Source organism: Callorhinchus milii, unplaced genomic scaffold (assembly GCF_018977255.1).
Source record: "Callorhinchus milii isolate IMCB2004 unplaced genomic scaffold, IMCB_Cmil_1.0 Scaffold6, whole genome shotgun sequence".
NCBI classification, from domain to species: Eukaryota; Metazoa; Chordata; class Chondrichthyes; order Chimaeriformes; family Callorhinchidae; genus Callorhinchus; species Callorhinchus milii.
The window spans coordinates 4,452,225-4,467,330 of NW_024704747.1; the positions used below are offsets into that span (position 1 = coordinate 4,452,225).

The window sequence follows — 15,106 nt, forward strand, 5'->3', positions numbered from 1 at the left end:
TCATGAATGCTTCGTGCATTCAAGTATAGCGCCTTTAATTTTAACTTTGTACTATTTCCCCTACTCAGTAATGCCCTATTTTCTTGGTTAAACTCTTTGTCCCTACTTGACACACTCTGTTCTTCATCTCCCAGGTCGCTATTCTGCTCTGCAGCCTTGACTTTTCTTATTCGCTTTGCGAGTTTACATTTAACCGTAAAACCTTTTTAGTTTAAAGCTCTATCTACCTCCCTAGTTATTCGTTTTCCCAGGACGCTGGTCCCAGCCCAGTTTAAGTGGAGCCCATCCCGATTGAAGAGCTCCCTCTTTCCCCAATACTGGTGCCAGTAGCCCATAAAATGAAACCCCTGCCTCCTGCACCACTCTTTCAGCCTCTTTCTATTATAAATACTGTATTAGGAGGTTTGAACAATATTTCTGAGACACAAGTAACCAGAAAAGGCGGTGGGGGGGTGAATCTATCTTACACTTGATCTTTTCGTTATGTCTTTATAAAGTAATTTCTCACTGTACAGTCATAGGGAAAAGATCACTACTTTAGCAAATTGGCAAAACATACATTCCTGTAAGCTAGAGCACGTTTATCAGCTGTCCAAAACACTGACCATTTTCCTAATACAGTAATGCAAGACTGGTGATGAAAGAAGTAAGCTGGGGCAAAGACATGATGTACCTTAGTGTTTGCTGGTTATGGTTGCAAATAGTTAGGCAATTGTTAATTTTCTTAAAAAACATGCATTTCGAAATGGAGAGGGAAAAGAAGATCTTGTTTAGAATTTATTTTCTCTCAATTTCTGAATACAGGGAGAAAGGTAAATAGTTTTTCAGAAAATATCCAACTTTCTTAAGCATACTGTATATTAAACATTTTATGGTCTTCCCTAAATTTCTAGACAATGATAATAATAATCCTGCATTTGATAATACTTATCACATCGCTGAAAAATCTCAAAGTGCTTCATAGAACATACTGTAAAGTGAATTGCCTGTGTATTTTGTGGGCAAAACACAGCAGCCAATTTATTCTACCCAATTACATCTACCCACTGCCTGATAAGATGATCTTTCCCTGGATAGATTGTAAGATACGAGCTCGAATATCCAACCATCCAGTTTATTGGATAAGTAAGCCTAAAAACAGGCGATTTAGCTCCATACAAGATCTCAAGGACAAGCCTGAAATCAGACACCTCCTGTTTCAGAAGCAAGGAAGTGCATTCTTTTACACTGAAGAAAATATCTTGTGATCACAAACATTTGAACGGATCTCTTTGGCTCTGTAAGGGGCTAATATTAGTTTCTTGTAGCTACAATACCTTCACTGGAGAAATCTGCACATGTGAACATCCCCTAACTTCGCACACAAAGAATGCAAGATACAGAGACAGTTATGCACTTTGCTGCCACAAAATATTATTCCATTGCATTTCACTCAATAGGCTTCAAGTCTATAGTAGTGCTGTTATTGAAGTTAGACTTTTTATATCAATTCACTGTCTTTATCTCCCATGCACTTCCATATAATTTCTGTTCAAATATTTAATCGCATTTCCTTTTTTATCTCAGGGCAAGCTGTAAGAATGATTGCTTACTCCATACTATTTTGGGTTTATGCTCTTCTAATTTAGGACCAGGCAATTGGTGGTCACATTAGCTCCAGTTTTTCTTCCTTGTCTTTATGACACTTCGTTTAGCGATTTGGTACTATTGTCATCATCTTGAACTATTGTGGTCACCAGTGATTACAGCAACATGGATGGATTAATTGTGCCTTCAATGTAGACACAGCTGGATTGCAGCTCTATCGCAGACCATTTTGTCCTGCTTTCTTAAAGACCCATAAAGATCTAGTTCGAAGCTCAACAAGGTTTTCTTCAAGCATTTGCAGTACCCTATGATGCCTTACCCCAATTGTTCATTTCCCTCCTCTAATTTCCTTCCTTTGACTTGATGTTAAGCTTTGTTTTATGCTGGGGTCCAGTTGTGCAGCGTCTAGTAGCTCACCCAATCTTCATGTGGATGCCCTGTGTTGGCAGGCTATTTAACAAAGGAGTTGATCACAGTCAACCTGACACAGTCAACCTGTGGAGTCCTAAAGCTCAATGGTGAGAGACCTGAGTTCTTTGCAAGTGAGAGACCTGAGTTCAATTCCAGGCAGGGCAAAACTTTGGGCAAGTTTCCTTACTCCACACAGAGCCTAATAATAATAATCCCTCCAAAACCAAAAACAATAATAAATTGGTAATTTTCAATATACGACTGTTTGTGGGACATTGCTGTGCGCAATTGGCTGCTGCGTTCGCCCACAAATATACAGTCAATTCACTTTACAGTGTGTTCTGTGAAGCGCTTTGGGACGTCCTCCCGACGTGAAAAGCGCTATATCAAATGCAAGGATTATTATTATTATCAACACAATGCGTGTAAAACGGTCATACTGTTACAGTGCTTCAAAATGAATAAAAGGTGTAATTTGGCTGAACTGCTTTTTTTGCCACAGCATCTGATAATAATAATCCTTGCATTTGATACAGCACCTTATTATGTTTTCAAGACGTCTCAAAACGCTTCACAGAATATACTGTAAAGTGAATTTAATTTTTTTTTGTTGGGATTATTTACCTTCGGAAGAGCGATCCATCAACCAGGTTCCTACTTACTGCTAGGTAAACAGAGACCAAGATTATACACAAAAGTCCAATTATATCCAACATCTTATTTACCATAACAAGAGTCAATGTTTAATAAAATTAGCAATGTTATGATTTCACGTGAAATGTTTCCTCAGTTAGAGTAATCTTGAACCCGTAATACTGCCAAAAATTTAAAAATGTTTTTTGGTCAATCAATCCATGACTGTGCGCAATTGGCTGCTGCGTTTTTGCCCACAAAATATACAGTCAATTCACTTTACAATATATCCTGTGAAGTGCTGTGAGACATATCAGCAATGTTTTAAGGCCCTATATCAATTACAGGGATGATTATTATTATTGTTACCACCTGCGGAAACTACCAGTAGACTAAAGGTTAACACTGTATCATAGAAAAACATTGGCATTTTGATAACCAATATGGATATTTATTACTAGAGAATTTAGAAAAAGATATATTTACATAAAATTTAGATAACATGCAAATATGATTGCTCAGGACTGATACTGGTTCCATAAACCATAAATAGTTCGAAACAAAACAGTTTGAGAGAGTGGAGCCACAGGTCACTTTTAATAAGTAAACACTTTTTTAGCTATTTTCCAAATCGGTGATTGAAAGGATAACATTAAGACCCAACAGTGTTTAGTGCGCTTGGACAGATCAGGCAGAAATGTAGATTTCCCAGCAATATCACAGGTATTTAGTAGGAAATTGAGCCACTTCAAACTTCCTGAGGAGAAGTAACTTCATACTCTGAATTTTTTTAAAAAAACAAACAAAAAGCCCACAAAAAACTTGTTTACAGGCAGAGAAAGGGTAAATATTTCCCAAGGACAATTCCAATCAGAAGCATTCAGTTTCACAGGGAACCCTATCAGTTCCTTCTCGGGCTTCCAAGACAAACCTGGAACAGCATCACGGCAAAGTTGGAGTCCTGTAGCTCAGTGGTTAGAGCACTTGCTTTGCAAGTGAGAGACCTGAGTTCAATTCCAGGCAGAGGGCGAAACCTTGGGCAAGTTTCCTTACTCCACACAGAGCCTAATAATAATCCCTTCAAAACCCAAAACAATAATAAATTGGTCATTTTCAATCTACGACTGTTTGTGGGACATTGCTGTGCGCAATTGGCTGCCGCGTTCGCCCACAAATATACAGTCAATTCACTTTACAGTGTGTTCTGTGAAGCGCTTTGGGACGTCCTCCCGACGTGAAAAGCGCTATATCAAATGCAAGGATTATTATTATTATTATTATTATTATTAAAGTAACGGCTTCAGTCCCTCAAACAAGCATACAGCCGTTTAACTGACATTTGTATCTAAAGCTAATGGGAAAGAACCATTTACAGAAATAAAAGCACCTTCACTGCATAACAATTGCAGATTTCAGTAAGAATCACCCCAGTCCTTGCCAGGCTGCTCTGGCTGCCTGTCCCACCCAGCGAGGATCGACTTCAAGATCCTCACCCTCGTATTCAAATCCCTCCATTCCTCTGCACCCCTGACCTCCTCTCTCCTCAAAACAGTCCCCGTTGCCTTCGTTCCTCCGGGTCTGGCCTCCTCCTCGTCCCCCGCGTCCCCCGCTCCACCCTCGGCAGCCGTGCCTTCAGCCACTATGCCCCGAGGCTCTGGAATTCCCTTCCTCACTCCCTCCGCCTCGCTCCCTCGCTTCTTATTTTCAGGTCTCTGCTGAAGACCTTTCTATTTTGACCGCGCCTTTGGTCACCTTCCTCCCCCTCCCCCCGGCTCGGCCCCGGGATCCGTCACTGTGAAGCGCTCTGAGACGCCGTCCGGCGTGGAGGGCGCTATATAAATCCAAGTTGTTGTTGCTGTTGTTGTTAAGAATAGTGATTTTTTCTGCACAGTGACTTTGGGAGCTTATACAGACTGGGTGACAGGTTTATAAAAAACGGGCTTCACATAGCTCTTGCAGAATACTGGTAAGGGGAAGCAAAGAACTTCAAGTTAGATCAGTTTTTCTGCAAGAGCTATGTAATCTGGGGGTGTAATCCAATCTGCATTTCGTGACCATCAGCACACAAGCCTGTTGAGAAATTGAGGCAAAGCTAATTGAGCCAGAGACCAGGGGGTGAATCTGGAACTTTTGATACTCTGTGTAGCTATCTAACGCGTTCCATTCCGCGTTTAACTTTTGAACATCGAGGCAGTGTTTAAAAAAAAATCTTAAAAAAAAAAATCTTAAACAAAATCAAGTGCAGGTCAAAGAAGTCAGTTCAATTAACATAGAACAAATGCGCGAATTGTATCAGACTGCGCAGAATAAATGATATTCATATAACAATGTCACAAGTGGAAGTGTGAAGTATGGGAGAAAAAACATAGCTCTCAATGGCAATTCATTTAACCTCACATAAAAATAAAGAATGGTTACATGGGAATATTGCAATAATGGACAAGTGATCATGATGTAGGATTGTGCTGTGCTGCAGCCAATTAGTCTCATTAATCTTAAGAGTGTTCCCAAGTTGAGCATATTTACACAGTTATGTGCAGTCCTGTAGCTCAGTGGTTATAGCACTCGCCTTGCAAGCGAGAGACCTGGGTTTGATTCCCGGCAGAGCGTAATGTTGGGCAAGTTTCCTTACTCCACACGCCTCTGTTTACCTAGTATAAGTAGGAACCCAGTTGTTAAGTCGACTGGCGGATCGCTTTTCCGGCAGTAATAAAAAAAAAGAGAATAATAAATTGGTCATTTCAATCCACAAATGTTTGTGGGGCACTGCTGTGTGTAATTGACTGCTGTTTTGCTCACAAAATATACAGCCAATTCACTTTACAGTATATTCTGTGAAACTCTTTTGAGACGTCTCGAAGACGAGATAAGGCGCTATATCAAATGCAAGGATTATTGTTATTATATTGTTATGGAATACAATACATACCTAATGTAGAGCACTCCATTGTGATCCACTTGTCGCTGCCATCCAATAGGGACTTGGATTGCCGATCCCCCGCCATCTCTGTCACCTTCACACTCCTTTCCTCCATTCATTTTTTCCCCGTTTCTGCTTGCGACACCTCAGAGATATCAGAAGTCAGACGATGCCTTGTGACTTCATGTCATCATGGCCTCTGAAACGCGACCATATGGTACAGTGATCCTCCACTGTACACAGTTCTTGAGGGGGATGTTCCAGCTCAGTGAGGAACCATTTCTTTAAGAGCCACCATTTTATACAAAGTCACTGCCTCATAATAATCCACATTCGTGAAGTGCTGTGGGATGATTCAGCGTTTGGGGATGTACCTTAGCGCGACATGAAGAGGACCAGCTGCCTCCTATTCGGAGAGCACATGATTCATAATAGCTTGTATTCAGTTCTCAGCTTCAAGAAAAGGATGATGTACGTTTTGACATGCAGTAGCTCTGTTTAGCTTCCTAGATTCGTTCAGCCTCGTCTTGCCTTCACAGGGCCAGGTTTCATTGCCGTGGATGTGAGTCACAGCTTAAGCTTCCTGGAATTGAATCCCTTATAGGCTGCATCCTTCACCTTCAAACTTACTTTTCCCAGCCAAGCCCAAGCCCAAGCCAGCCGTTTAACACAGCAACCTCACAATTTCACTGCCATAGTTTGGAATCATTCAGCCTTTGTACAAAACCCTGCAAGTAGACAAGACAGTTTAGGTTATTTACATTTTACAGGTACAAAACTTACCATTAGCTCAGTCAAAAATGAGCAAAAAAAAAAAACGGTGCTACAAATCGGTTGTAAAGGAAGTGGGTTTTAAATGAAATATTGCGTCCACTATAATGGGCTTTCTGTTTAAGTCCACCTCTCATAATAACTACAATACATTTCCCAGGGAGGAAGCAAAGAGGGAAGGGGAATTTTTGTTGCTACAATTCCTTGAGATTGAATGTAAAAGAGTTTTTTGTTACAAATTCTTCTGCATTCAATCCCAAGGAATTATAGCAACATCAGGAAATCACACAGTGAGATAACATTTTGCCCACAAAATATTCCAGCAATTCACTTTATAGTATATTCTGAAAAGCATTTTGAGAAGTTTCAACAACATGATAAGACGCTATATCAAACGCAAGGATTATTATTATTACTTTTGTCTGGTTTAATACTGAAAAATATTATATTGCCATAAGGATTTATATTTACTTTCATATGAGTTTTTAAAAAAACTGAACTTCAACGTTCTGAAGCAGACAAGAGTGTATGAATTTTAGAGAATTGAGACCTTTAAACTTCTGCCTAAAAAGCAAACTCTAACTAGCTGCACAAGAATTAAATCTCAATTAAAAGGCACTTTTTAAAAAAAAAATGGTCATAAATAAAAGAAAAAAAGGAACCGGGTTATATATTTCATGTTTTGGTTTTGAAGCTGCTGAAAAGGCAAAATAAATAACTTGAATCAGTAATTATACTCGACTTGGACATCTTAATACTCTTGACTAAGTAAGCTCCATTACGTTTATCCACAATGGCATCAGAAGTTACCATCCCAGACACTGTGAGACCAAACATTGTATTATTTTCTTCAGCGTTTCTGCATCACTTCACTAAAAGCTTTGTTTGGAATTTAATAATGTTAATATGCTAAGTTCTCAGTTCATTGTACTGATGCAAAGAGACATTAATCTTTCAAGTGAACTTTATCTAACTGTACTATAAATGCAAATTTCACAACGTCTTGGGGGAGGGGCAATAAACCTCCGTTATACAAATACAAGACACAGAGCCATGAGGTTTATGCTGCGAGGTCATAAAAATTCACTCAATCTAAAATAACTGTGCTTGTGAAATTGCACAACATTTTCATTTGACCCCAAAGCACAAATGAAAAGCACAGAGTAAGACTATATAGAAATCACAAACGCATTCTAATATTACTGAAGCTATTCCTTGCTTGCAAATAAATTGAAAGATAAAGCTTCAGATTTGAAAAAAAAATTAAGACAAAGATGAAAAAGGTCATAATTCATAAGTTTTGCTTCTATTTATTGCAATTTACAATTACCCAATACAACGAGCCACTGTTGCTATAATCGCCATAATCTGCAAAAGAGCATTCGTAATGAAACCATCCCCAAAAGCCTCCAAACACAACATTGAAAACAAAACAGCATGATTCCTCTCTGGCAGGCCGTAATTTCTTATGAAACAAAATGCAGTGGTTGATGCACTGGATGGTCCCAAACTGTGGTTCATTGGCAGTTTAGAAAATGAATAATGAAATCTGTGGTAAAACTGATCACATTGATGTAGGTTAGGTAGGTAGATTGACTGTACTTCACCACAAAGTACACAGCCACTTCACAAGATCTTCGGTGAAGCGTTTTGGGACGTCTCAATATAAGGCGCTTTCTCAAATAAAGGATTATTGTTTTTCTTATTATTTCGGTAAAAGAACCCCTAAATTTAAAATGCTGAAAATAAAACTGTTTTATTCAAATGTTGTTCCCATAGTCAAGAACGGTGAAAGCACCGTAGCTGGTAACTTTGTAGCCTGATCTCAATAATTGGAAAAATGATGGGAGTTAATCATCAGAAAGAAAATGACTTGTGTAATAAGAATCTAATAAATGACCGCCAATTTGAGTTCAGAAAGGGTAGGTCTTGTCCTGTTCCTTGTATGTATTTATGCCTTGGATTTACAGACGCAGTAATGTCCTTAAATTTGTAGATGAAACCAGGTTTGGGGTGGGGGGTGGGAGGGAGGAGAGGAGAGAAAGGGACTGTGCAATCAAGAGAAGGCAGCAGAGATCTTATAAAGAGGTTGATCGGTTTTGTACATAAGCTGACAACTGGCAAATTGAGTTCAATACAGATAATGCTAGGCACCTCAGGAAGGAAGAATAGGAAACACTCGCACTTCGTGGATAGCACAGAATTTGTCAATAATAATAATTGTTGCATTTGATCTAACGCCTTACCTTGTCGTTGAGACATCTCAAAGAGCTTCACAGAATATATGGTAAAGTGGTTTGACTGTGTATTTTGCGGGTGAAATGCGGCGGCCCATTGCGCACAGCAACATCCAACAAACAGTCATGGAGTGATTGACCAATTTTTTTTTAATATATATAAGGGATTATTACCCCCGGAAAAGTGATCCGCCGATCGACTACTTCCTGCTAGGTAAACAAAAGGCATGTGGAGTAAGGAAACTTCCCCAACGTTTCGCCATGTCTGGGAATCAAACCCAGGTTCTCTCGCTTGGGTTACCATTCTCACTGTTAAGGTTAGGAGCTGATGGGAGTGAACAGGGTGAAGACAAAACTACTAGTTCTTTATACGACAAGCATTCACAAAGGCTTCAAGGGGGAAGCTGAAAGAAATGTAGGTGTTAGTTTACTCATCTCTCACTCACTATGTCATTCTGTCTGATGCCCTCAGGACAACAGAGCTTTGGTGGAAGTGTTGTACTGCCATGGCTGGGGTCATTTCCTCCATATCCAAGCTCTTGAAGCAACAGTACCCAAAGAGCAAGATTAAAAAAAATGTATCTGTGGATGGATGCATTGGCTGCCAAATCATCTGTGGCATCCCTGTGTAGTCCTATAGCGTACTGGCTAGAGCACTCGCTGTGCAAGAGAGGACACAGGTTCGATTTCCATGGCAGGGCAAGTTTTCTTACTCCACGTCTCGGTTTGCCTAGCAGTAAGTTTGAACCCAGGTATTAGTCGCTTTGCGGATCTCTTTCCGGGGGTAATAATCCCTTCAAAACAAAATAATAATAATTTGGTCACTCAATCCACGACTGTTTGTGGGACACTGCTGTGTGCAAAATGGGCGCTGTTTTTTTACCCACAAAATTGTCAATGCACTTTAAAGCATATTCTGTGAAGCACTTTGAGATGTCTCAAGGATGTGATACGGTACTGTGTCAAATGCAAGGATTATTATTATTGATTATTATTATATCCCATCCCTACAAGGTAGTAATGTTTTTTTNGTATTGTTGACTTGCAAGGACATTTCTTGTTGCCAGAAGTACAGTTTGGAAACATCAATGCATGTACAATTGTTTCCAGGTTGTTGCTGGTGCTTTGGATTCTGTCCCATAATGTAAATGGGCCACTTTCCCAGTACCAGGAGCTCAAGGCTCCTTCAGACACAGCACTACATATTTACAATACAATAATAATCCTTGCATTTGATATAGCACCACATTCCATCATTGCGATGTCTCAAAGCGTTTCACAAAATATACTGTTAAATGAATTGAAGGGTGTTGTTTTGTGGGCGAAACGTGGCAGCCAATTGCACACAGCAGTCTCCCACACTAAGTCCCACAAACAGTCAATGGATTGAGTGACCAAATCATTTATTTATTTAAATTCTGTTTTTCCCCTTCAAATCCTGAATTGAACCAGGTGGGCTGGTCTGCATCATCAGTGCCCTGGAGAGAGTACTGACACAATTTGGATATTCAGTCGCCAAGCATATCATCTTGGAGCCAGCTCAGCTCCAAGTAGACCCCACTTACTTACCTCCCCTGAATATTGCTCAAGAACAAAGTACAGTAGTTCTTCATTTTCAATGCACATCCCACATGAAGCGGCCAGTCACAGACATTAACCAATTTATACGCAATCTTAAAATTGAATTCACTAGCATACCAGCTACTGGATGAACTGTGATAAACCTTTCACTGCTTGCTGTAGAAGGAAAGTTTAATTAATGCGAAGTAGTGTTTTTGTAAGCTCTGTTTTAGGACAGTCAGTCAACTCCGCCACGCAGAGCGATTGTGAAGAGCTTCTGGTCACAGTCCAAGTTGGATTTGTTCCCTTTTGGAATGGACTGTGGGCATTGGGCATATCATGGAAACCTAAATTTAAAAGACTTTAAGAACATTTTGACCGTCCTGAATCTCCAACATATCAGCTCACCAGACATTCTACTGATCTAATCTTTCAAACTATCACTGCGTAGTAATAAAACTATTACACTTTCAGGTGCATAAATTATAGTGGTTGAAGCGCGTTTATGTCATATATCAAAGCAAGGATTATATGGGGGGCAAGGAGAGAGAAACCCCTTAAACCAAGGGGGGGGTCCAACCTTTTGGCTGCTCAGGAATCGATACCCTATTTTTGAAACACCCGCAGACCGCAAAAGCAATATTCTGTGTTTCCCTTCCACAAAAATAACATTTACACGGCACCCTCTTTACTTCAAAGTGCTACACTGCCAGCTGGGCACCTGAGTTGGGGATGGAAGGTGAGGGAGGTGGGATGGGGAGGGGAAAAGATGACCAAAAGTGTGGTCAAAGAGTTAGATCTTGATGTGTCTTGAAAACAGGGAGGGAGAGAGGGAGCAAGTCAGAGGGACTGGGGCAAAGGCGAGGATGAGGCAATCGGGTGGGGGTATATGAAGCAATGCGGTGTTTCCCAGGCAAACGGAACAACAACAACAACAAGATTCCATTTATAAAGCGCCTTTCACGTCAGGAGGACGTCCCAAGACGCTGCACAGTTGGGTCATGACCCGAGCAGGGGGGGAAATGGTCAGGGTGAGGGGAGGGAGGGAGCGAGGAGGGGGGAAATGGTCAGGGTGAGGGGAGGGAAGGGAGGGAGCAAGGAGGGGGGAAATGGTCAGGGTGAGGGGAGGGAGGGAGCGAGGAGGGGGGAAATGGTCAGGGTGAGGGGAGGGAAGGGAGGGAGCGAGGAGGGGGTAGAGAGTCGAGAGGGGAGCTGAAGGCTCGGTCAAAGAGAAAGGTCTTGAGACCGGCCTTGAAGGAGGAAAGGGAGGAAGCGGCGAAGGCACTGGGGGATGGAGTTCCAGAGCCTCGGGGCCGAGAGGCTGAAGGCCCGGCCACCGATGGTAGGGCAGTTGGGGCGGGGGACGTGGAGCAGACCGGAGCTGGAGGAACGGAGGGTACGGGCAGGTAGGTAGGGGGATAGTAGGTTGGAGAGGTAGGAGGGAGCGAGGCCGTGAATGGCCTTGTAGGTGAGGATGAGGATCTTGAAATCAATCCTCTGGGGGATGGGGAGCCAGTGGAGGGGAGCGAGGGTGGGAGTGATGTGGTCGCGGTGTCTGGTGCGGGACAGTACACGAGCTGCAGAGTTCTGAATGACCTGCAGTGTGGAGGGAGGTGGCGGGAAGGCCAACGAGGAGAGAGTTCCCATAGTCCAGCCTTGAGGTGACAAAGGCGTGGACCAGGGTTTCAGCAGCGTGAGGGGTGAGGTAATGCCGTAGTCTGGCGATGTTCCGGAACGGCGGGGACAGGAGATTGCAGGGATAGGGTGGGGATTTAACATTTTTAAATATTGCTTACCCTCTTATCTCCGTCTCACCAAACAGGTATCAAGTAACTTAAGGATTCGGTTCCCCAAGAACCGAAATCTGTATTCTTTTCCCTGATACATTATGAAGTTTTACGGAATTTCTTCCAAAATAGCTTGAAAATATTTGAAAAAAAATGATCATAATTGGTCACTTCAATCAACGACTGCTTGTGGGACACTCCTGTGCGCAATTGGCTGTCGTGTTTTACCCACAAAATAGAGTCAATTAACCTTACAGTATATTCTGAAGCGCTTTAAGACGTTTTGAAGACATGATAAGGCACTATATCAAATGCAACGATTATTATTATTATTATTATACAGAGACTGAACTGTCATGCCCTCCTCCACAATTTCCAAAGTCACCTTTAGATGCTCAATGCTTCTCGACATTACACTTGCAATGGCAAAAGTGCCCAGTAACAATTTTGTTTTATCTGGGGTATTAAATTTGTTTTCAGGTAATTAACTTTCAGTTCTTACTTGCCTGACTGAGCAAATAGATTTCATTGGTTCAATAGTTTTCTATGCATGAACTGTAATCTACTGGTGTCTTTGCACAGTGCATGAGATACAGGGGAATTGAGTGATTGTGTGGTAGATTTCCAGTTACAACCCACCCTGCTACAAAAAGTATATATTCATATGGGCACAGATAGAATGTTAAGCAAGTAAAACTACCTGGTCTATGGATAGTGCTAATATTTTATGGAAAGTACAATATAAAATCCATCCATCTGATAGCCCAGCTAATACCAAGGGGCAGAAGGCTTGAAAAACAGGTTCCCCTTGACCAATATGGAGGTTACAGGAATGCCCATTCTTTCTTCTGTTCAAATGACCTGTGCTGTGAGGATAATGAAAAAAGGGGTTAGAGAAGCCTCTCCAACCAAGGGGACAGGGACCAGTCAACGGTGAAACAAGACATCAATCTTCTGATAGATGCATTTCTTGAAAATTAAATTAATGGCCTCTAAGCAGAGGGTCTGTTTGTCTACCACTACCTCTCCCCGGGCTGCTGAGACCCTCCTCCATGTTTTATCATGTCCAGGTTTGACTATGCCAACTCTCTGCTCGCTGGGCTTCCCAATTCTCCCCTCCACAAGCTGCAGACTATCCAGACCTCTGCAGCTTGTGTCCTCTCCTCTGTGACCTTCCAAAACCCTACCAACCTACCAGCTCTCTCCAATCAACAGGCATTGCTTGCTTCATGTTCTCCAGCTTGTCTGCCCCACCACTGGTAGTCAGGCCTTCAGCTTTTCTGCCCTCACTCTTTTGAACTCCATCCCTTCGACTCACCCCTACCCTCGCCTCCTTCAAAGTCCATCTGAAGACCTTCTTCCTTGGGTCATCTTTCCACTGACACCTTCCTAGGCCCCAGCCCCTCCTGAATCCAACCCCCAACTTGGGTGTAAACCCTTGACTGTTCAGCGCCTTGGGATGTCCTCCAGACGTGAAATATTGTTGTTAGATGCTGCTTCTGCTGAGAGATCCACTGCTTCATTCTGTTCCCGTAAGGTTTTAGGCTGACAGATCTATATCATTTACTTTGCATGCTTGCCAGATTGGCATGCTATGAAGACGAAGGACTGACAAAGAAATGCCACTCGTTTGATGAAGAGGACAATAGTGCTGTTGCCAGTCCAGACTATCATAGCATTGCTATGTATTCGGATTTTAAAATAGCTCAGGTCCAAATAATTGCTCAAACATAAGTGTTGATATGCCAAATGCTATGTAAGGGAATAAATGGAAGGGGAGGAGAGAGGAGAAAAGGGAAACCTGATACTCTAGCCTCAAGGCCTATTTAGGTGGCAATCTATCCTGTGAGGGAAGCATCAGATACTCGGGTCAGTGGCAGGAGCTGCAGTTTCTATCCAGTCAGTGTTGGCACTCTGACCACCTCAACCTAGGGCAACACACATTTGATCCGGGATGACTTTTCAGGACAGTGGAGAATAAACAAAGCACCAGTGTGCAAGGAGATTCAACGGTTAGGGCTGAATGAATCATTTTGTGTAAGGAACCACAAAAATGAATAAATTGCTCAGCTCAAGGTATACAGTGCTATGCCTGTGTCCTGGACACTACCGCAAAATCATAGAGCATTCCGCTTGAATGATCACCATCCTTTCTGATAGACATGAGAGACAATAGTTCTCATCCATGAGGAATGGATTCTTCCTATGCCAGGTCTTTTATTATCAGTTACAGTTGACATTTTTTTAACTCAAAGGATCCCATTGGTTCTAAAAATTACATACATACCAACTAAACAATTTCTAGATGCTCCAGATTTGCTGAACTGTTGGGGGTGGGGGAGAAGAGATTGGATAAGATAAAGTAGAGCTGTGATGTGTTCATTGAACACTGAAGTCAAAGAGCTTATACAATTAATCTTTTCCAACTATTGGTATTAGCCCAGCTCAGTTGGTTGCACTCTTGCCAAGTCAGAAGGTTGTGAGTTCAAATCCCACGTTGGGAGTTTGAGCTCATAGTCTAGGTTGACATTCCAGTACAGTTCTGGGGGAGCACTGCATTGACAGAGGTGTCATCCTTCAGAGGAGACAGTAAACTGATATTCTGGTCAACAATCCCCCAAATACAATTGGTTATTCACTTCACGTCTGTGTATGGGACATTGAAACCCTTTGGGACATTTTCTCGATGCAATAAGTTCACTATATTGGATTTATATTATTAAAAGGATTTATTATAGTCACACAAATTCCATACTGATATGAATGGAAATCACATGCATCATGGAGCATTTAGAATGGGAAGATGATTTTCTTGAGAAATATGAAATACTACACCTTGGGAGGAAAAAGTATATCCTAAATAATATAGCTCTTAATTATAGTCTAAATAATAATATTCCTTGCATTTGATATAACACCTCGTCTTTGAGGTGTCTCAAAGTGCTTCACAGAATATGTTGTAAATTTTGACTGTATATTTTGTGGGGGTGAAACACAGCAGCCAATTGCACACAGCAATGACCCACAAACAGTCTTTGATTGAATGACCATTTTATTATTATTTATCTTTGAAAGAATTATTACCTCCGGAAAAGCGATACCAATCAACTAATAACCAGGTTCCTATTTACTATTAGATAAACAGAGGCGTGTGGAGTGACGAAACTTGCCCAACGTTTCGTCCTGCCAGGAATTGAACC

At 41.5% G+C, this 15,106-nt stretch overlaps 1 protein-coding gene across 6 annotated transcripts in view; it reads right to left on the reverse strand.

Annotated features, from left to right (window-relative positions):
- The window catches only part of LOC103180464 (methyl-CpG-binding domain protein 5), a 103,976-nt gene that overhangs the window by 55,392 nt on the left and 33,478 nt on the right, over positions 1-15,106 (reverse strand). For all 6 annotated transcript variants that reach the window (XM_007896350.2, XM_007896348.2, XM_042336050.1 and 3 more), the window contains exon 2: positions 5,561-6,279. In XM_007896350.2, the coding sequence (XP_007894541.2) occupies positions 5,561-5,670 (110 nt within the window). In that variant the 5' untranslated portion in view covers positions 5,671-6,279. The remainder of the gene's footprint in view (positions 1-5,560; positions 6,280-15,106) is intronic.